The sequence below is a fragment of the Cuculus canorus genome, chromosome 1 (assembly GCF_017976375.1).
Source record: "Cuculus canorus isolate bCucCan1 chromosome 1, bCucCan1.pri, whole genome shotgun sequence".
Taxonomy (NCBI): Eukaryota; Metazoa; Chordata; class Aves; order Cuculiformes; family Cuculidae; genus Cuculus; species Cuculus canorus.
In genome coordinates this window covers 131853328-131876616 of record NC_071401.1, presented here as the reverse complement: position 1 = coordinate 131876616, position 23289 = coordinate 131853328, and the positions used below count along the sequence as shown (strand labels likewise).

Here is a 23289-nt window from a genome sequence, read left to right as displayed (position 1 = left end):
TGCTATAGCAAGAGATGCCCCAGATTTGCTGGCTACGTACAAAAAGAGTGGTAGTCACTTTGAGCCAATTCTCCCCAAATATTGAGGTGCCCTGACATACCCCTAGTGATCGTGCCACCAAGGAAGCGACTGCAAAGTTTTCATTGCTCACTGATGAGGTCCAAAACTGTTTTTACACCTTCTTCTCTAAATAAGGAAGCCGCCTGTGAGGCCTCTGACTGCCCGATCAATTTGACTCCTTTGCTTTCATCAGCCAATGAAACCCCACTCCTGCCTCCGGTCTTGGGTGACAGCATTCAGAAGACCTCAGCCAGCCTGGGAGGACGGCAGGTTAGTGTTACAGCCGTGGCAGGCTTACCTTTGGCAGACTGTTGATGTCAGAGTGATGATGTGGGGAGGGACAGCCTCTGCAGTATAAAGATGGGTCAATCAAATATAACTGCAGCTGCCCATCAGAGAGCCAGATCTACAAAACATGGTCCCTACCAGTTTGAGTTCTGCTGGCCTGTTTCTGCTTCCAACCAAACTGCTGTTGGGCTTCAGTTTCATGTCAGCAATCTCTACTTGCTTTCCAAAAATAAGGCTCTGCCACCATGCTGAAAGGAGGAAAACAAGAAGGGTGGTATTTTTAGGGCCATTAATTCTGACCACGTGCCCAGGAGGTGAACCGGATGGCCACTGCACAAAGACTTCTCATCACTATGTCCTGCGAAGCCAGCATTCACCGGACGTTGCCTGCTTTCATTCTCCTGGGTTTTCTAGCTGGGATTGCTTCAACACATCCAGTTGTAAGCAGAACTAATGGCACATTGCTGGAAAGAGGATGGCAATCTCTGTTGTCCAGGTCCATTTCTGGGATGTCAGGGGAGAAGTCAGATGTGAACTGGGAGAGTGACTATTTGCTAGGAATCAAGAGGCAGCGGAGGCTTTACTGCAACGTGGGCATCGGGTTTCACCTTCAAATCCTCCCAGATGGAAGGATAAGCGGAGTTCACAATGAAAACCAATACAGTGAGTTGCATCCAGAAATGAAATAGAGACATGTCACTTAATTGCTGTGAACTCTAGTAATTACCCTTCATAGAATGCAAATTTTATTATTGATATTAATTATCTGTGATACATCTGTTATATTTTAAAAGTCTCTGGGATCAATAAATATTAGAACCCTCCAGGCTGAAACATGTCACAAATGCTTAGACAAATTTAGATACAATTTATTTTTACTCTGCCTTAATGCACAGATGAGAAAAGATAAACCAGGTTGAAAACTGTCTCTCTGCTGCATTTGCTCACTCCTCACCTTCTCATTTGCCTTTTGAATTTGGGAGGTTGTTGTTGAGCTCAAAGTGCCAAGGTATGATTTTTGAATCCTAGTTGACTAGCACTTTTGAGACACTCAGTCATGAAAAGGGCTTGCTGTCCCTGGTTTATTTGTTCTCATGGGTGCTGTTCTGTAATTGTAAGATTAAAAGAAAAGCATTAGTGCTGTGGATTCAAATTTCCTGTAGAGGGCAGTTGCTAAAATCTTTTGCAGTGAATATGTCTTGAGGGACTTCAAAATGCAAGCCACATTTCTCTAAAGCTCAATAACAAACATAATAATTGTAGCATATTATACAAAAATAATTTACATATTAGAAAGCCCAACAGAGTTTGATAGATCAAATGAGTTTGAGAGAGCAAAAGGATTATACAACATGTGTCTATGATTCCAGAATAATTATTTTTAAAACCTATGCCATGTAGGAAAAAAACCAAGATCTTCTCTGAGTGCTTTTATTATGCTGGAGTAGAGAGATAATTCTAATACAGAAAGTATGACGAGTTCATTAGGGTTTAAAATAAATCAATTATAATCTGAATTGCCTTTGATTAACTGCAAATTCTGTGAGAATACTTCTATTGAACTTCTTAATTTTTTAGGTCTCTTTGAAATATCCACTGTAGAGAGAGGTGTTGTCAGCCTCTTTGGTGTGAAAAGTGCTCTCTTCATCGCAATGAATAATAAGGGGAAACTATATGGAACGGTGAGTAGAAGTTCAAATAGTTTTTCAAGGCTTAAAAAAAAGGCGGCAAAGGTTTAGGATTTTTTTGGTTTTTTCCCTCCTGGAAATTTCTGATTGCAAGCAGAGAAAATAACCTTTCAGTTACAGGGAGCGTGTCCAGCCCGGTGAGGTCAATGTCAGTGAAACAAGGGGCATGGCTGTTAGAGATTGCACAGGGTGGACCCTAGGCCAATGAATATATTCTACAAATAGTACGAATTAATTAGCTAACTTCTTCTAAGGGCTCAGCACTGCAGGCGTGTTCTAGTAAGACTGAACCCCGTTGATTCCTTTTGTGTTGCATTGTATGTAAAGCAAAAGGGCACGCTTTGCAAGAAACCCTAGGAGGTAAACCATGTGTATATGTTCATGAGTGTGTGTGTGTATGTGATTGCATGTGTATGTGTGCGTGTACTGGTGCATATACAAGAGGCACAAGTAGAGTTATCTATGCTAGCTACCATGAGTAAAATCAAGACCACATGCCTCTCCCTACCCAAAAACAACCCCACTGTCAAGAATAAAGAGAAGTCTGCTTTATGTAGTCCACATATGTGCCAGGGGCTATTTTATGGACCAGTTTTGGGAGATCAGTCCCAAAGAGCAAGAATACAAGAATAGCTGTTAACGATGGTGTGCAAGTCGTACTGAAACACCATCATGATCCTCCTCATCAGCTAGAATCCATGATCCTCCTAGCTAGAATGTGCTAGCTGTGCTGTCTAAATCCAATACAACCTCAGAGACCTGAGCAAGGTGTCTCCCGTCTCAATATCCAGCAGAAAAGTTGCTTGTTAGGAAGTAAAATTGAACGAGGATGGCTCTAGGCAATAGGCAAAAGCAGTCCTTCTCAAAGTAGTGAATGACATTGCATTCAACCTTTTTTGTCAAGAAACAACGAAGTAATATCCTTTGAAACAGCTGCAGTTTCAGCAAAGCATTTCAGTTTCTTAATAAAATACCAAATTTTGTGAAGGACCCACAGCTATTACCAATGTGTCAGATTCCTTCTCACACAGATAACAAGTGGGACATTTTAGGATTCATGTCTGATTTCAAGCATCTAATACGTGCCACAATGCCAACTGCTCTGCATGACTAGGCTTTCTAAAGAATTACAGGGTTTAGCTTCAGAGGCTCCTTTGTTTTTTTTTCCCCAATTCCATGCAGTCTTTCTTGTTTTCAAAAACATTTTAAAAAGCTGTAAGAGATGTGCACTTTCCCTTGCACAATGCAACACCCAAAGTTAAACTCTTACGACTTTGAATGGTGTTATTACAAATATGTCCGAATAGAACAGCACTGGTGGTGTCTCCTGTGCCAGACATTTGATGAGAAGGGATTATTCTGCTTTCTCTTTTAATTTGCTTGATGATATGCATTTGTCTCCTGCTTTTCCTTGCACCTCTTCTCTCAGATAACTCCCTCTCATTCGATTTACATGGTGCTACATGAAGAAATATAAAACTTTTCCTGCTATGTATCCCTCTATGAGTTAAATATATGAACACTAATGATCAAAAAAAAAAACCCAAAAAACAAAGAAACCACAAAATATTTAGCACTGATCTGAGGTTTTATTTAAATGCCTTATTCAAGAAAATGGTTCTCCTTGGTCATTGCTGTTTTTAAGAGAATTTAAGGTTTTAACAGCCAGCATATATTTTTTTTATAAATTACAGGACTTTGTACAAGGAGAAGTGTGAAATAAAGCTACATTATTTGGACAAAAGAGCATGATGGTGACAGAAATCATACTTGAAACAAAATGAAGAACTCTATGATTTATGGTTAATTAACTTGATCTGTCACAGGAAGTCCACAGTCTGTTATCTGGACAAGTGGCATCTGAGTTCATCTGACACCAAATCAGCACTGAGAAGGGAGATTTATTGTTGGATGCAGTCACCCTGACACCACCTGTTCTACAATGACTGCAACAAGTCCTTCTGTAAAAATGCTAGTAAGACAAATGACCTGAACCTTAGTGAAATATTTATTATACGTGCTTTGTTCTTCCCCCCCTCCTTTCCTACTCTTTAGGCTGTTTTCCAAGACGAATGCAAATTTAAAGAAACCTTGCTGCCCAATAATTACAATGCATATGAATCAAATGCTTACCAAGGTGCTTACATTGCGCTCAGCAAACATGGGAGAGTCAAGAGAGGAAACAAGGTTTCTCCTGCTATGACAGTGACCCACTTTTTACCAAGAATATGAATATAAGCAAAGAAGAAGATAAGATCCCAGGAAAAACTGTTTCATTTTGCACATGGGAATAATCTCCCAGGTAAAGTATTTATACTGTTCATTGAAAAAAAAAATTCTATCTATGTATGTGTATATTTGGATAAGAATATTTGTACTAGATTCATGATATAGCACATGTAATAGTATGCTGCTTCTCTTTTACTCTTAAGTTTTACATGGCCGTGTGCCTCTTTTGGTGCTGAACAGAGAAAAATGCAAACTGGAGCATAAAGGAAGTATTTGGAAGACATAGATATCCATGTTGTGGATAATCATCTAATCAGTCACAGATTATTTACTAAATAATATTCATTACCTCTGATAATAACATAGTGAGCTGTTTACATATTATGGGCCAAATCATCAAATGACTTTACTTCACTAGAGCTTCAAGCATTTCACTCCATCTGAATATCTGCCTGCACCTCCCCTTCTAAACTCTGTGTCTTTTCTTGTAAAGTCCTCAATTTATTTTGATAATTAGGGTGCAAATTCTGCAGTTGTTTCAACTTAAGCAAAGAGTCTGCCCAGAACCTCTCTGTCTCTGAAAGAATTCTCCAGGGTCTCCTCACATGGACTTGTCAAAATGAAGACCTAGAATCAATTTCCCTTGGGAGGGTCTACATGATAAATAAAACCTGGGTCCCAAATGCAAAATATATTCGGAGCTAAGGATTTTAAATGCCACACCACTGGCATTTCATAAGCTTAGTATAGACCCACCTAAGATATAGACATGTAAAACTTTATCATAAATACATGTATATATGTAGATATAGGATATATTAGTGTGTATCTATGTTAACGACATACTTCTAATGAACCAACCATCCCAGCCTCTAGATGCCTAGGTGCCTTTTTATGTGTATACATGTGAAAGAACATAAATATTTAAAGGCATTGTATTTCATTTAGGCTGAACCTTGTTAACCTCTAAGAGTTAGATCCAGTTTGCAGGATGCATTTTATAAAATGCATGAAATTCATAAATGCTTCCAGTAAAGGGTTATTTTACAAATTTCTCTGTTTTGAATTATTCTCTATTTATTGCTTTAAGTATATTCATTTTTTTATCTGAAAAAATGAAAGACAGAGGAAGAAGGAGGTTATACAAGAACGCCCTCCTGGGTTGAGGCTGAGGAATTTGTGCTGTAATTCCAATTTGTGTCACTTGCAAAGCATCAGTTTCAAAGACAACACAGCAAGCTGTACGAAATACTCTCCAAAGCTATCCTAGAAGCTCTACAAATAGCACTTAACCTTGCCTTACTATTTTGACAACCTTTTTCCAGATCACCAATGAAGCTGCATTCTCTGTGTCTTTGAAAGACTATTTTAAGAGGCCTTAAGTCAATAGTCACTATAAATGTCAGTTACCAGAAGCCTTGAAATTCCTGCATTGATGGCATGCTCCTAAATTTGAAACTAGAATCAATGCAATGTCCAAGCAGAAGCATTTTCAGCATAGATGGACCATGCTGCTGCAGAAGTGAACATCTGAGTGCAAGATAATCTCCCACATCCAGCCAAAATGTGTTTGTGTCCAGCCTTGACATACCATTCTATTTGCAGGGGGTGTCTATTCATGAAGAATTTGAGTCTTCTGACATGCATGAAAAACACTGTCAGATCCTCAGATGGAGTAAACCAGCCTGGTAAAACTATCAGTTTATAGCTGATAGCTGATTTGGCCCAAAGAGCACATCAACAAGGATGTACCTACAGCCACGCTTTCTAAACAATAGTCAGGACAACTGTTTTGTGAATAAGATACAGTTTTCCAGCTACTTTTGTGTGATTTATACTTGAATTAATTTCGCTCAAATGTAAGTGGTGATCACGCTGTAAATTAAGAGAAAAAAGAATGGAATGCTGCTTAAAGTACTTTAATGGGACTCTTTGGGTGTGGAAAAGGAAAGGAGTTACTCTTCGTTTTCTGGTCTTGCAGAATGTAGAGAGAAGATAAGTCGGCACACATTGTTCATCCACTATGTGTGCAGCCGTTTGCTTTGGGAAAATGTGCATTTTTAGAGAAAAAGCAGGATGTTTTGAGTGGGGAGAGTGGGTCAGAGAAAAGTTTGGAGGATATCAGACAGCTACATTGTCCTAGAGTCTCTAGATGTGCACTTACAAAGACTGCCACTGAGCTGAAATACACTAGCTGGCAACCTGTATCTTTGTGTTATATACCTAGTTGTCTTTGAAATGAAGTTTGAAGGGCTGAAGAGTAGGTGGACAGAAAAATCACAGTCTGAATGCTGACAGACAAGTTTGTTTCTAGTGACAGCTTAAACCAATGTTCTTAGGATAGGATGAAGTCTGTGCAGTCAAGAGTAATTTATTGTTGCCAGTACTGAAAAATAATGGGATAGCAGACATAAGAAGTGAGAATCAGACTCACCGACTCCATTTTGCACATACTGATCAACAGTGAGAACAAACCATAGACCAGGTCACGGGAAGCCTGTTTAGATGCAGCCTGCTGGGCTGAACTTGGTTTTAAGTCCATAGAGCCTTGCAGATGTCATTTTGGTGGCAAGTCCCACCAGTCGCTCTGCTGAGTTACTCATTACAACACTGTTTTTTCCTTATTATATCTCAGTGCCAGCCAGATCAACATTGGAGTCAACAGTGAAATCAAAAAATGCCTCTGTGCCAGGAATCCTGACTAATAGGAGAGCGAATCACATGATTGTCAGAGGTGACAATGAAAGATGCCGTTGTCAGGAGAGATAACTGTGAAAGGAAACCCCTGTCAAGTAGTGCAGCATTGTAGCCTTGGAGTGTTAGGACAGTTGGATACTTCAACAGAGGTAATAAACACATGGGTCAGTTCAAGAGAGCAGTCAAGGCATGAGTTGACACATTGCTGTGGATAGGCTAGCAGTTCAGGGGCAGCTTACAGTAGCAGAATGCACTGTGGCAGTCTTCTAGAAGTTACGTATCTTGCCAGAGAAATGGCCTGACCTTGTTCTGCCTCATGCTTGACTAGTGACATTCCACCTTCTTCTCCTCAAGCTGTTACAACCAGCTCGGGAGAAGGAGGATTTAGGAAGACCACCACCCATTTTACACACCTCAGGATAAATTTGTTGAGCTGGCACAGAGGGAAAAAAGATCCAGCCTAGTTGTAAACAGAATGTATATGATATGGAAGCTACGAAGCAAATATGGGCATAGTCCATCAAACAAACAAAACTTTCTTTGAAAGAGTAGTTCCGTGGACATGCAACTATGCAAAGAAACTCATAAAAGTAAAGGAGTTTCCCAAATTAGGGCCAAATTAGGAACTTATTATTGACATGTTTTATGATGGTCCCTTTCAAAGGGGATTAACAAATGTGTGCGTTAACACAGTCATGAAATGGGCCAGAGCTTTGACAGCAATGCTGCAAATGCCCCACACTGTGTTTTGTGCATAGGATTCTTCTGTAGAGTTGAACCTATTTTCAAGGTTTCTTCTTCCATAAGCAAATCCCATAGCAATTTAAAACCTAAGCCACTTTTCTTGCCTAGGACTAAATCATGCTCTTAAATAATCAAATTTTCCCCAAATATGCAGAGATGCAGACACACAAACAGTGGAAAAGCAGGGTAATTTTTGTATACCTCACTAACTATTTCAATTCCAAGATTGTATTTTGCACAGTGAAATGGCGCCAAAGTTCTCACATTGTCTTTTTCCACTAAAATATACCTCATATTCTGACTCAATATGGACTCACAATTGAGACTGTAAATTTGCAAGAAACACAAATCTGTATAATCAATTGTTTGTGAAAGTGCTTCTATTTTTATATGTATGTGCTGCGCACAATAGTTTAATGTATCCATAAAATAAACTTTTATACATTTTTTGTGGTGTTTTCACTCCAAATCCCCCCTAACATTTTTTCCCTTGCTTCAGAGCTGCTGTATTAAAAAAAATAAAAAATACACGCACAGAAATATTTTATTCACCTCTAGAACCAGAAGATATATGGTACACTTAAAATTGTGGTAGACCTTTATGTTCTTGCCTGGGAAGTCATAATAGTGTCATGTTTATTATGAGGCTGAAGTTTCACAGAAGAGAAGGAAAATAACACTATACTCCAATTAAAGATGAGCCATCACAGTCATCTGTCCGAATTCCAATGCTTTTTACCTGGGGAGGTTCTAGCGCTGCTTTCCTGTTGACAGTGCTCTTCACTGTGTAACTGCCCATGTAAATCCTTCACTTCATTGAATAAGCAAGGCTTTTTTTTCTTTAAAATTGCTTTTTCTTCTCAATCAAGACTAACTCTGGAGGGCAGCTTCATGAAACCATTTCTGAAGGTTTTTGCCTCACGGTGCCTCAAAGTTGAGTACTTTGGAAACCATGCTACATTTCAATGATTTAGTAAGATTTGTGTTCTGCCCCTTCACTCCCACATTTCCACTTTATCAGTCCTGTTATGTGACTGCAGACCTCTCCCAGTCAGGGACTCAAACTGAAGTATTAGAAACCAATAGCTGAGAAACTGCCCCCCTGCTTCTTGGTTCAAGTGCACTGTTTAATCCACACCAGCACGATATTGCAGAGTAGACAGGCTTTCAATGGTCTGATTGCTGGTGGCCTTTTTCAGGAGAGTATCAACACCACCACACTGGCTAAATTCCATTCTCTGCGTTTGAGTTTCAGCTGACTACACTCCTGCAAAATCACTCCCTTGGCTTACCAGTTGTCGTGACTTCTTGCATATCATTGCTCTGTGTATGTGCCACATTTCACCTGAGAGAGGACTGCATTTCACAGGTGGTTTAAGCAATGATTGTTTCTGCTATAGAAGCACCTTGTTTACAGCTCTGAAGGCTGGTCACTGTAGGCAGAAGTGGGAATGGGAGAAGATGCACAGCCCACTCGCAGTGACTGGAAACAACAGGGCAAACTGACAGCTGATGTAAACCAGCCTAGCCTCAGCAAAATAGAAAGATAAATGATATGGTAAGGAGCCATCTGCGGAGGCTAGGAAAAGGCTACATGTGACAACCTCACAAGACACCCCCTCAGATGCAGGCTAGTCTCTTCTCCCTGTATTGCAGTTTGCCCGTTGGAGGGAGATGCTCTCTAGATACACCTAGGCGAGTGCTCAGGTGCCCTGGAAGTCAGACAGTCCCATGCTCCTTTCTCAGTATGCACTTTCAGCTCAGGGGATGAAAAGCATTCAGGGCATTTGAGGGGCAAGAGGTGATGGCTAAGCCCTACATCTCTGTGAAGACCAGGAAAAATTTTGGCTGAATGCTGCTTGGTTTAAGCTGTTTTATGCTTTTTCCTGAGTAATATGAAACTTAAAGGTGTACCTGTTCCTATAGGTACAGCTGTGAAACAGTAACCTCGTCCTTCTTCTTGCCACTTTGACTTGGGTTCCCATCTCAGCAGTTCTGCATTGCTCACCCCAGGCTTTGTTCCCAAAACTCTAAGGCTGTGGGATGATTACCATGGAAGGAGAAGATTTAATAGACAAGGGAAAATGCAATTTAAACCAAAATAGAATCAAATGGCTTTAAAAAGAACCATTCCTATCATTCTGCACTAATCCTGTCCCTCTTCTTTCTTCCACATCTTCTCCTGACCTATCACTGAAATTCTAACTGCTCCTCTGAAAAGTCTCTCCCTATATCCAGAGCAGAGCAGAAGTATCCCAGTATGTCCCTTCCTTCCAGCAAGTCATGATGCCCTCTGTGTCCCCTGGCACGAAACCGTTGGCAGAGACCCATAATCTGTCTACTTACTCAGGCTCTGGCTTCTCTGATGAGCCACCATCTCCATAAGGCAGCAGGTGCTGTTTTCATTAGCTTGTTGAGCCTGGGTTGTCAATAGCTCCTGATGGACATGCCAGCCCTGAGCTGGCTGAAGCTTACAGTATGAGCAACACACTACTGTGTCAGCAGGCAACACTACATCTTCCTGAAACCAACAATTACTCAGCAATGGTAGCAAGATGTAAAAAAAAAAAAACCCAAAAAATTACACATGAGAATGTATTAAAGAGCAATATATAAATATATATGAAAGAGCAGGAAACCCTTTCTACTCACGGAAAGTTAAGGGCTAAATAGGCGTTGCCCTGGGAACATCCTGATCATGGAATCAGAAATATTTAGACTAGAAGGGATTGCTGGAGGGCTTGAATCCAACTCCAGTTTAATGCAGGACCAACTTTAAAGCTAGGGGAGCTTCCATCAGGAAGAATCCCTTCTTTCCACCCCTTCCAACAACCCCTGCAGTAGCCTCATAATTCATTAAGTTTGGGATGAAACTCTGGATAGCAACTCAAAAATGGTGAATCACATATAAATCATAGAATCATAGAACCACTAGGTTGGAAGGGACCCACTAGGTCATCGAGTCCAACCATTCCTAACACTCCCTAAAACATGCCCCTCAGCACCTCCTCCACCCATCCCTTAAATACCTCCAGGGAAGGTCACTTGACCACCTCCCTGGGAAGTTTATTCCAGTGCCCAATGACCCTTTCTGTGAAAAATTTTTTCCTGATATCCATTCTGAACCTCCCCTGGTGGAGCTTGAAGCTATTCCCCCTTGTCCTGTCCCCTGACACTTGGGAGAAAAGACCAGCTCCCTCCTCTCCACAACCTCCTTTCAGGTAGTTGTAGAGAGTAATAAGGTCTCCCCTCAGCATCCTCTTCTCCAGGCTAAACAACCACAGCTCTCTCAGCCGCTCCCCATAAGACTTGTTCTGCAGCCCCCTCACCAGCTTCGTTGCCCTTCTCTGGACACGCTCCAGAGCCTCAACATCCTTCTTGTGGTGAGGGGTCCAGAACTGAACACAGTACTCAAGGTGCAGTCTCACCAGTGCCGAGTACAGAGGAAGAATAACCTCCCTGGACCTGCTGGTCACACCGTTTCTGATACAAGCCAAGATGCCATTGGCCTTTTGACCACCTGGGCACACTGCTGGCTCATGTTCAGATGACTGTTAACCAAGACCCCCAGGTCCTTCTCCTCCATGCAGCTTTCTAATCACTCTTCCCCCAGTCTGTAGCACTGCATAGGGTTATTGTGTCCCAAGTGCAGGATCCGGCATTTGGCCTTGTTAAACCTCATGCCATTGGTCTTAGCCCAGCGGTCCAGCCTGTTCAAATCCCTTTGCAGAGCTTCCCCACCCTCGTTCAGATCCACGCTTCCACCCAGCGTAGTGTCATCCGCAAACTTGCTAAGAGTGCACTCAATGCCTTCATCCAGGTCATTGATAAAGACATTGAACAGGGCTGAATCTGGTACCGAACCCTGGGGAACCCCACTTGTAACTGGCCTCCAGCTGGAGTTAACTCCATTTACCACTACTCTCTGGGCCCGACCATCCAACCAGATTTTAACACAGGAGAGTGTGTGCCTGTCCAGGCCAGAGGCTGACAGTTTCTGAAGCAGAACACTGTGAGAAACTGTGTCAAAGGCTTTACTGAAGTCCAAGAAGACTACACCCACAGCCTTTCCCTGTAGTCGAGTCACTTTGTCATAGTGGATGATCAGGTTTCTTTGGCAAGACCTGCCTTTTGTGACCCCGTGTTGACTTTTTTGAGCCTGATCACCCGGTTCTCTTGCATGTGCTTTTCATGATAGCACTCAAGATCACCTGTTCCATGACTTCCCCCAGCACTGAGGTCAGACTGACAGGCCTGGAGTTCCCTGGATCCTCCTTGCAACCCTTCTTGTAGATGGGCACAGCATTAGCCAACCTCTAGTCCAGTGGAACTTTCTCAGTCAGCCAGGACCTCTGGAAGATGATGGAAAGTGGTTTGGAAAGGACATCTGCCAGCTCCTTCAATACTCTTGGGTGGATCCTATCTGGCCCCAAAGATTTGTGGGTGTCTAGCCTGGCAAGCAAGTCTCTAACCACCTCCTCTTGGATCATGGAAGCCTGATTCTGCTCCTCTAACTCCTGGGTTTGTACACAGGGGGAACAACTTCCCTTACTATTAAAGACTGAGGCAAAGAAGGCATTAAGTACCTTAGCCATGTCTTCATCCGTTGTCACTGTTGTTCCTTCTGCATCCAATAGGGACTGAATATTCTCCCTAGTCCTCTTTTTCTTGTTAATGTGTTTGTAGAAAGATTTTTTGTTATCTTTCACAGACTTAGCCAGTTTGATCTCTAGTTGGGCTTTAGCTCTCCTGATTTTTCCCTGCATGATCTCACTTCCTCCCTGTAGTCCACCCAAGTTGCCTGTCCCTTCTTCCAAAGCTCATAGACATTCCTCTTCCTTCTGATATCTCTCAAGATCTCCCTACTCAACCAAGATGGTTTTTTTCCCCCGGCTCCTTTTCTGGAACACAGGGATGGCTTGCTCCTGAGCTGCTAGGATTTCATTTTTTAAGAGCGCCCAGCACTCGTGGACTCCCTTGCCCTTAAGGACTGTCTCCCATGGGACTTTGCTAACCAGCCTTCTGAACAGTCCAAAGTCTGCCCTCTGGAAGTTTAATGTGACTGTTTTGCTAATCCCCTTCTTCATCTCACCTAGAACTGAAAACCCTATCATCTCATGATCGCTTTGTCCCAGGCGTCCTCCAGTTGTCACAGCCCCGACAAGACCTTCTCTGTTCACAAACAGCAGGTCGAGGAGGGCACCCTCCCTTGTTGGCTCACTCACCAGTTGTGTGAGGAAGTTGTCCTCCACACACTCCAGGAACCTCCTAGACTGCTTCCTTTCTGCTGTATTGTACTTCCAGCAGATATCAGGAAGATTGAAGCCTCCCACGAGGACAAGAGGTAGCAATTTAGAGACTACCCCCAGCTGTTGTCTTAATGTCTTAAGGTGATCACAAAAACAGCTCATGCTTTGCTGGAAAGCAGTCTAAAAGCTGATAACATCTTCCTTTTGGACCTTGACATAGGCCACACCTGTCCTGTGCACTGAGCAGAAGAGGGCTTTCCTACTAGAGCTCACCCCTGCCAACACACATGACTGCTGAAGCCATTTGAAGAATTCATTTCACTTAAGGGGAAAAGAAAAAAAGATTTTCTGTCAACTCAGGGATGCAAGGCTACCTCAGCTGCAGACACACAGGATCTGGGGGAGGACACACTCACAAGAATTGCACAGCTTCAGTGCAACCCCAGACCACTTTCTGGGAAAAGAGCAGCAGCGGTGCTATTCTGAAATGGGACCGCTAGAGACAGGTAGAAAGAGTCTGACCTCCTGAGGCTGATTTCTGCACATTTTCATTGGCTGCTATTATTATTGCCCTCTGGTGGCTATTTTGTTAGTTAGCAGCTAGATGTCTGAAACCAAGTATGGGTTCTGCACCCATGGGCCTGGGCACACAGAGGAAAGGAGGCTACCACCTCATGGCTCTGATTGGATACAGGCTTCATGTCCTTCGATGTGTTAGCATCTGTTGTGTCCTTATGCAGGAAAGCCACTTGCACGGGTTGCCCAGGGGAGTCGTGGATGCTGCCTCCTTAGAGGTCTTCAAGGCCGAGTTGGATGGGACCTTGAGCAGCCAGGTCTGGTGGGACGTGTCCCTGCCAGTGGCATGGGGGTGGAACTGGATGATCTTTAAAGTCCCTTCCAACAGAAACCATTCTATGATTCTCTGAAGGTCACTATTTTAATTGGGGGGCCACAGAACACAGGATTTGGGACTCACGTATCTTCTTGAGCAACTTTTCTTAACAGTAGACAGGTAAATTGATCATGAAAACTACTTTATTTTTACTCCAAATTTTTAAGCCTGAAGATTTGCCAAGTAAGACCTGAGCATATGCATCAAAAGCAGTGCCTCATGGAATGCCTCAAAAGATATAAAATGACACTGAATACCCCCCATGTTCCTTGTGACACCTGTGGCAGAAAATGCCATTTAGCAGCATGGAGCATCTTGAGCTGTAAAGCAGAAAGCAGCAGCCAAATTATAATGAACAGAGCAATGCTAAAGCATGTTAAGAAACCTTTTTCTTTCCTCTGTTACTTCACTAAGTGCATGATTAGAAACTGTGCCGTGGGACCATAAGAGATCGCAGAAGTGATCCAATCTCCAGTTCATTGACTGCCAGAGATGCTCTTCACAGGAGCAGGAGCCCCAGGGAGGATGCTGGTGCTCTGGCTGCCAGGGGGCAGTGTGCCACCTGCAAAAACGGTAATTTGGGGGAGGGAGAGGAATGCAGCCTGGACTAGGACAAAGCTAAGTGAAGATATTAGAGCTTCTGAAGAGCGCATGTAGGGGCAGCAGTAATGAAGCAGGGTACGCTGGAGCAGGATTTTTTTTTAAAGAGAGAAAAAGAGGTGTCCCAGAAAAAAACATCCAGGGAAATGGGGCTGAAGGATGCAGAGGGAAGAAAAGTAAAGGAAACAGCGGGAGGCAGGCAAGATAAAATCAATGCCTGACGAAAACTCAAATGATACCTAACAGACTTTTTTACCTAATTCCTATGTCTATGAAAAAAAGTCATCTGACTGGAAATGAAAGCACAGCAGAGCAGGCACTACCTATACAGTGGCCATGGTAACAGTGCTTAGCCCTCCTCGTTAAGCTGTGTGTTTGCCCACCTGGGCAACTCACAGCCCAGGGAGGCTGGCCAGGCCAGCCCTTTGTCCCTGCCAGTCCCACCATCCCTCTTTATTGCTCCCTGAGGGCAAGTGTAGGACTTTCTAAGCCCTGAGACAGTGTCACGGGGCTACTTTCTGGCCACATAGGGCATCAGTGCTACAAGCCCTTCTGAGAGACCAGCCTTCCCCTGGGCTCTGGCATCAGCACCAAACCCTTAAAGAAACCTCGTGGTCCCCCTCTAGCCTGCCTCATAAGGGGCAGCCTGAGCCCTCCCTGTCACCACTCCTCAGCTCTAAGTTGCTTCTGCCTTGTCCCTTTACTATCCCTTTTCTAGCTCTGCACCCCACAAATCCCCACTAGTAATGCAGTCAAGTCCCTCCTAATCTCCTATCAAGGTGAGGATCTGCCTGGCTGGGCAGAGAGGCTGCTGCCAGAGCCCTAGGGACACTAATTAGCCTTAATGCCGATGACTAACTTCACCCAGGACCTCCTGGATTGAGAGACAACTGTAAATCTGGAGATGAACATGTTTCTCTGGATATTGGCAATATTACGGAGATTTTAGCATGAATTTAGCATGAATTTTCACAGTTCTGTACATTATTTCTAATTCTGGAACTGGAGGAGAACAAAACCTCTGGGAAAAAGTGCACATTGAGGATCTGTAACTGGAAAGGCAGTAAGGAACAATTTACAGGGTGCTGGACTAGCGTTTCGGAATCACAGGCTGAGTTCTCAGCTCTGCCACAGGCTTCCCATGTGACCTTGGCAATGCACTGAGTCTCTGCACTGTGCCTTGTATGTAAGGAATGCAGCAGAACCAATAGAATAGAAAACTAAGTTATCTATATATACTAGATTGTGGCACCTCTGATAAATGGGAAGTGGATAAATCCCTCAGCAATGTATTTTTCACATCCTAATAACATCACTTCCATCTTCTGTATGTTGCCTTCCATGTGGTGAAACTGCAGCCAGATTTTTCGCTCCATCTCTTCCAGGCTGTACAAACCCCGCTGCCACTGACACTCCTTGTGTATCATGTGCTGCAATCTGCATACCTCTTAGTGGCCCTCCACTGGACTTGCTACTCTCTCTATTGCAACATGAAGCTCAAAACTAGACACGGTGTCAGATGTGGCCTCACAAAAGGGAAATAAACATTTCCTTCAAGCTGTTGGCTGTGCTTCTGCTAACGCAATCCAATTCACCATTGTTTTTTAATGGTTGCATTCAATATCTTTCTTACACTAAGGAATCTTGGAGGGTAAGGAGCAGCAAAAGTAGAGAGTCTGGGGATTCCCCCTCCAGCCTCTCAAGGGACTTGCCAGACATTCATTTAAGACAGATTTGTGTAAGAGCATAACAATAGGGTGAGGTTGTTGTCTGGATTTCATAAAGTGATTTGCAAATATATTAAATTGTCATGAAATAATCCAGTCCCTGCAGAGCTTAGCAATGCTTGTTTCCATTCTATTGTTGCTAAGGAAAGCAGAGGATATTTGACATCTTTGACAGGCAATTACAGACCATGATCTAAAGGTGTCTCAGTGACTTCAAAAGAATTGTTACTATTTGTCATATAACTTAAGATATCATCATAAGAATTAATAAATAGCCCCAAATCCCTTTTGCATTCTCTACTTTTTTAGTTTTCCCTTTGGCATTGACTGAAGCTGCCATCTCTTCATCAGTTTAAACAACGGAGGACAGAATTAGGTGCCCAGTATTGAACTACAGATTACTTTTTTTCTTGAAAAAATGACCCAACTGTAAACTCTTGTGTCTCAAGTCTGGAATCACAAATGACTCAGCAGAAGCCAAGAGGACATTTGGTTTCCTTGTCGGAATGCAAGAGTGAAGGGTGAAGTAAGGATTTCTTCCAGCTGTTGGGCAGTTGAGGGAGGGATTGAAGCTAAAACAGACAGTGTGGGAATCTTCAGGTTAATATACATAATGCAACCTGGAGTAACAGTTAACTGCAATGAGCAATGCTAGCTGATGAAATAGGTGTCACTGGAAAAAAATCCTAAAAACAAACAACCAAGTATGCAACCATAATCAGAGATTCCTTTTTCCTATCCAGCCAAGCTCTGCATCCAGCTCAACCGAAAAGCATGTTTGTTTTGGAAGCAGTAGTCTGATGAAAAGTGTTTGGCCAAAATCCAAGGAGCCAATAAACCCTCATGAGTTGAACAAGCTGTGCCCTTGGATCATGAGATGTGAGAGTATTATTCAATCCTGAATTGCATATGCACATATTATTGGTTATTTTTTTGGTACAGGGTGTGGACAAAAATTCCTTGATCGGGACTAAATTTCTTTCCTCTAAATTAACTGTTTACAATTCAGAACTTTATTGTGTGCTTTTGATTTCATGGGTCAGAGCTTGCACCACTAGAATAGCACCTCCGATGACAATATGACTATATTAATTTACATTAAATGAGAAATTATTAGCAATAATATATAAACCATCAGAGTTGTTTGCAATTATTTTTGTTTCAGGGCTGTCTGGAGATAAGAACCTATTTTTTTCTTAAATATTTGTTATGAGAAGTGATCCAGCCTGAGATATGCCAGGGGATCGAACCCTGTTTTTTCTCCTGAGGTTACTCTGTGACCTGGACTCAGGGCTCACTGCACCAACACAAATCTTCCAGTTTATTGAAGAGGCAACATCTTGGTGATGCTTCGATACAGCTGGGTATTCAGATACCAAGCTGAGCAGATGATAACAGCAAGTAGCACAAGCAACATATTTGACTCTAACATCATTAATTTGCCTGGTTTCATCCACAGTCCCTTAGTGAAAACATGTCAAATACTTCTGCACCTTAATATAACCATGTGGACAATCCTATGCGAAAGCACTTAGGCCAGTGCCAGCAGCAATACCGGGGAACGGCAAACTTTACACAGAACAAAGATTTTTTTGCAAAATAAAGCAGTCAGTCAGACTACTTTTAGCTGCCTTGCAGTGTAATGCAACAGAAGATGAATGCATGAACTGGTTTTCTTGTTGAGGCTGTATATCTGCATCCTCAGTATTCCAAAGGACTTAGAAGAAAGCAGACTAGGAGAAACGATACACATTTTTAAACACATGACCTTGTTAAGCAGGTCAGCAAGATGGGGCATGGCCATGACCTGTAGCACAGGGCAGATTTTAACCTCTAGACAGGAAAGTTACAGCCCTTCCACACCAGTTAACCAGGAAACAGCATTTGCAAAGGCAACAACTAGAGCCATAGAAAATGTGGGAAAGGGAAGGGGATATGTGTGAGGCATGTAAGATTCCATAAATCTTGAGCAAATCTGTAAACGTGTTGTAGATTTTGAAGAGAAACTTGTAGATTTCAAAAGAAGACATGGTTAATATCAAATAGGATTTATCTCCTACATCCCTGTAACAATCAACATGCAGGTCTTCAGGTCACTTGGGTGACTGTAAAACTTCTTCTGTATGAAATGCCTTATGCTTTGCATTCTGCACAACCTCAGTCTATCTTGAGCTGGTCATCAGCTGTAATGAAGGTGTTAATTTGAATTAATTTCCATTTTTCCCCAGCACTGAAAATTGAGTTATGAATGAACCATGAAGAAGGGGTCTTGAAGCGATACCATATCAAAGAGACATAGATACATTAAGGCTAGGCAGGCGTCTAGTCAACCTCTGGCATGTAAGAAGGTCCATTATGGCTACGGAAAGGATAATATAGAAGACTTTTTTAATTTAAAAAAAAAAGTGTTAGGTTGTATTTATAAGGTTTTTTTAAAAAAAGTCAGCCAGCAAATCTTTGGTATTGGAAAACTGAGTCCAAAACTTCAATAAAGATGATAAGAACAGATTACTTGTCTTCTTTGAAACAGAATGCATTTCTCAACCAGCCCTGGCATGACACCAGCTTGTACAAGCTGTGAAAATGGGCAAAGATCAGTATAGCCCAGGTGCAGGATCAGTGTCCCAGCAGCTGATGAACTTGTGCATTCAGGGCACATGTGTCACTCAAGTCCTCTTTGCCAGCAGCGTGACAGGCTAAGAAGGCAATGGGAAGAACAATCACGTCTGCAATGCACAAATACTGCAGCTGCAAATCTACCTGAAAATCCATTCTGTGATGGAAATACAGATTCCCCTGAATATTTCAAGACATACCTTTGCCAGATTTCCATCAAATCTAAGAAATCCTCGTCTATATGCTCCAGGTGCATCACAGAAATACCTCAACAAACCAACCCTGAACAAAGCTGAGCTAATAGAGTTTTAGGTGAAAAAATGAAGTCATTGTTACCCATCTTGCCATGCCCCTTACAAAGTCTGATACCCACGTTCCTTTTAAGAAGTCCAGAACCATTTATTGGTCTCGCAGTAGCTTAGGACACCTTTTTACTTTTATTGTATTAGAAGTACTGGCTGCAAGAGCAATGTTTGGCTCACTTATGGGCTCCTTCATTTACTGATTAGGCTTTCAGAGTTGAAAAATTACTCTTAAAACTTATAAAGTAAATGTTTCTGAAATCAAGTTTTAGTTCCAAAGAGATCCCACTAAAAATATATCTCAGCCGAAAAGCAAGACGTGCAATTCTACTGAAGAAATTCTAACCATATCAGTCACATACTATATCATTACTGTCGCACAGCAAAAGGGTTCCTGGCTGATGATGAGGTTGTCTACATATTTTATCTTTCGACAGTTTCACAACACCCTCTCTTCCCTTGTTGCATTTTCTATTCTTCGTTTCTTTAAACTAAGCCTTCCTTTCTCTTCTTCCAGGAGACAGAATTGGGTGAAATGTGAACTCAAGAGACTGGAGTAAGTTTAAAAATAGGTTAGAACAAAGTTTCTGATCTATTCTCATCTTCTATCTAAGAAGGGGAAATTACCCTAACTACCGTATTAGTTTATTGCAAACTGTCAATAAATGCAGAGAGGTGTATTACTATGCCAAATATCATAGAATCAGAGAAAGATTTAGGTGGGAAGGGACCCTTGGAGATTTCTAGTCCAAACTGAGACAGCAGCACCAACTCCCAAGACAGATCAGCTCACTCAGGACCTTGCCCACTCAAGTTTTAATGTCTCCAAGGCTGTGGGCTACAACTTCTTTGCGCATCTGCTCAATTGCTGCATCTCGAGGGAATGATTTTTAATCTGCCCAACAAATCTGTCCTTTTTTTCAACTTGGGATCATAGCACATTTTACCCCAAAATTACTGATACTTACTCTGAGCCTTAATGGATTTTGATGTACAGTTTTTGTACAGAAATTGTTCATTACTAGTAGAGCAGATCGTTTGAAATAATTCATGGAGATGGCAGGGGACCAATTCACTTGCTTTTTTATTTTCTGGCCAAGGAAAAAGATATGTTGGGTGTTCTGCTTCTGCTTTATTAATTTTAAGCCAAACACTACTCTGGAATGCTTCATAGCTGCATTTCAGATCAGTTTGTCAGAATATTTTGTAATATCTGTGTCTTGTAAGATCTTGCAAGGTTGTTCTTGTTTTTTTTACATCTGAAACCAAACTCATGCTAGAGAGGTCCATTGCTAAATGTCATCTCTTCCTCAGAAAAAAAAGATCTTGCATAATCAATAAAACTCAGGTGCAAAGCTGTGAAGGTTGACTGGTGAGATTTGACTGCTTAGACTTTATTTTTAATTATGTCTAGATCAAATATCATTGCTGTATAGTTGAAAACTTAAGGGTTGTGGATAGTGTGTTGATTTTTTCTCCTCGAAATAAATTTGGAAACATAAAATAAGAAAACCATTTAAAAAAAAGTGCCTTTTAAAACTTTTGTTTATGCTTATAAGGCTGTCATCTCTGTCTCTCCTACCCCTTGTGTAAGGGCAGACATTTCTCAAGAGTAAACTCATATTGCAGCTGTGAAAACAAATGTCCTTCAAAGACTGTAAGTGGTTTGCCATGCTAGCCTACTAGATGTTACAATATCAGACCCTAAACCAAGTGCCACAACGCCTTACAAGGTTCTGCAAGAAACAAGGAATTCACACATCTAAAGAAGTATCTATAAACCTGAGTCCTCTACTTCATGAGTGTTGATGAGCAGGAGAAAATTTGTTTCCTTGCCTGGCTTAATAGCAACACTATTTCAGCGGTGTTTGGCTATGAGGGTTTGGATTCAGCAAGTGACCATAATTAAACATGAAACATGATAAAGGCATCAAGAAATTTAAGTTCCCTACAACCCCGAGTGCCCAGATGCTTCTGTTTCAAGTCTGAAAAACAACACAGGAAAAGGTGGCTTCCTCTAGGGCACATTTCTATTTATACTGACTTTGTTCCCAGTACTAAGAAGAACTGAACAGAAGTGAAAGACAACAGAGCTGTTGTGGGCAAAATGCTTCACAAACAGCTGAGTGTCGGCCTTTAAACTAGAGTCTATCTAAGAGAAGTCCTTCAGAGGCTGTTCCCCTCCCATGCAGATGAATCAGAAGATATTATAGTTATCTAACTGGTTTGTGAAGAAAAAAAAAAAGGCAAAAAGCAGCAACTTCATTATTTTTTCACTGCTATCTTCTTCTGAGACACTTCAGCTGCTGATTCAGCTGCTGCTTACCCCTGGAGAGACCTGCCGGAGCTCTGTGGGCAGCTGGTGGCCTCTGCTGGCTCTGTCACTCTGGGAACTGCCTCTACTCTCGGTCAACCTGCTAGACAAAAGCTGCCGGACACACATTTAATGTCCTTCTCATCTCAGGTCTGCTAGGTTAAAGAGCATTTAGTTATGCCACATTAGGGAATATGGGAAACAACAGAGATATATCCACGGAAGACAAGTGAGTCATGCAGTGAAATGAGGAACGGAGAAGTGCTGCAGGTTCCTACTGTAAGGCATGTGGATTTTCTTTTATAGAGGGTGGACTGAAGAGAATCAAGGTGTTCTGGCTAGGATCTGAGTGGCAAGAGCAACAATCCAGGCACTCTCACTGAAAGCATGGAGGTATCTCTATGTGAGAACTCAGATTGACATGGGCTGTCTAGTTTTGAGGAGAAAAAAATACTTGAAAGCTGATACAAGCTTGTGTGTAAGTTCATGGTACATTATGTGAAATTACAAGTTGTACATTGAGAGATCAAAATATGTATTTTTCAAAATATATATTTATTTACATATTTTAAGCCACAGATGGTCAGAAGAACTCAACATCACAAGGCACTGAGAAAGAGCATTTTGTTCAGCCACCTGCATCTTTCAAGCAGATTACTTCAGAATTCGCTCACGTACAAAGAGCAGCAGCTACCACAGTCATTATTAAAAGAGGTCTGTTTTCACACCCTCTTCCTTAACTTTCCTTGTGTACACCCTCACAACAATACCTCCCACCTGGACTATTTGCCTCCCACTTACTCCTGTGCTGTGACCCACCATCAGATCCCCACAAACTTCACTTATTTGTCTCATTCTACTGCAAGGACACCACCTCATCTACCTACCACCAAGCGTATTGGATGATCTAGGGGGTTGGCTGTGTTCAGGTGCTGTCTTGAGCTGCAAGAGAAGCGGGTAAGGGGCTTCCCATCCCCAGAGGAGTGCGTGCCACAATCTGAGAGGCTCCATTTCAATAAACTAGAAGCATCTCTTTGGAAATGCAGTGTATAAGGAGCTCTGATTACAGATTGTAACCATTCTCTATTCCACAATACCTAAGAAAATTCAGACCCTTTAAAATGACAGAAACACTCTCTGTGCAGAAAACACAACCTTTTAGGGACTCGTTCTGCTTTGACTGGGAGCTCTGCCAAGGATTTCAGCTGGAGGAGGCATGAGGCCCTTCATTTCTGTTAGTTAGAGCGAAACAACATAAACAGCATCACAATTGTGCATTTGGGACATTTGCAGGCAGGGAATTCTGTTTTCCTATCTGCCTTCTCAGAATGCAGTGAAATATTGGGGCTTTCTCTTTCTACCTGTCTTTGTTGCATTAAATTTTGAAAGCTCACAGTCTCTAAAGCCACCGCTAAAAAGCAACAACCCCCTCCCTCCCAACCTTTGGACTTGTGAACCAGAGCTGAAAGCTTATACCAGTCTTCTTCCTGACTGGAAAGAAAAGTGCCAAGAAGGAAAGACAGACACTTCTCAGGAAGACCCATACATCCCACATTCTGTAAAGAAACGCATCAAGGAAGCTCCTGTTGCAGTCTCACTGTCTGAGCTGCCTGTGCAGGTGACTTGGCACTTCTGAAACTGGAAATGGATTTCCAAAATGCCTACTGTATGAAGAAAGGATGAGAGGGGAAAAACAGCAGACCCAAACCAACATATCTGGCAAGAACATTGCAGAAACTGCTAGTGCATGCTGTGGTCCCAGATCCGGTGGGTAGTGCTTACCTCACTTATTTCACGTAGGTGAACCTAGCCAGGATGTTTTCTTTAGTCGTGGGCAGTGTAACAAGAATGGGACGTCCAAATAAGGTCACTCAGGATGTGTT

General features: G+C 42.2%; 1 protein-coding gene across 1 annotated transcript; it reads left to right on the top strand.

The window, feature by feature from the left end:
- Positions 1-613: 613 nt before the first annotated feature.
- FGF6 (fibroblast growth factor 6) lies at positions 614-8075 on the top strand. The gene is made up of 3 exons (XM_009569252.2): positions 614-1011; positions 1927-2030; positions 4092-8075. Exons 1-3 carry the CDS (start codon positions 672-674, stop codon positions 4266-4268), a joined length of 621 nt encoding a protein of 206 aa, XP_009567547.2. The 5' UTR covers positions 614-671; the 3' UTR covers positions 4269-8075.
- Positions 8076-23289: the final 15214 nt, after the last annotated feature.

Bases quoted from the DNA above. Each gene is read 5' to 3' on its own strand.
- FGF6 (XM_009569252.2), top strand. From the start codon at position 672: ATGGCCACTGCACAAAGACTTCTCATCACTATGTCCTGCGAAGCCAGC. The intron at 1,012-1,926 runs GTGAGTTGCATC...TTAATTTTTTAG, and splicing joins TCACAATGAAAACCAATACA to GTCTCTTTGAAATATCCACT. The intron at 2,031-4,091 runs GTGAGTAGAAGT...CCTACTCTTTAG, and splicing joins AGGGGAAACTATATGGAACG to GCTGTTTTCCAAGACGAATG.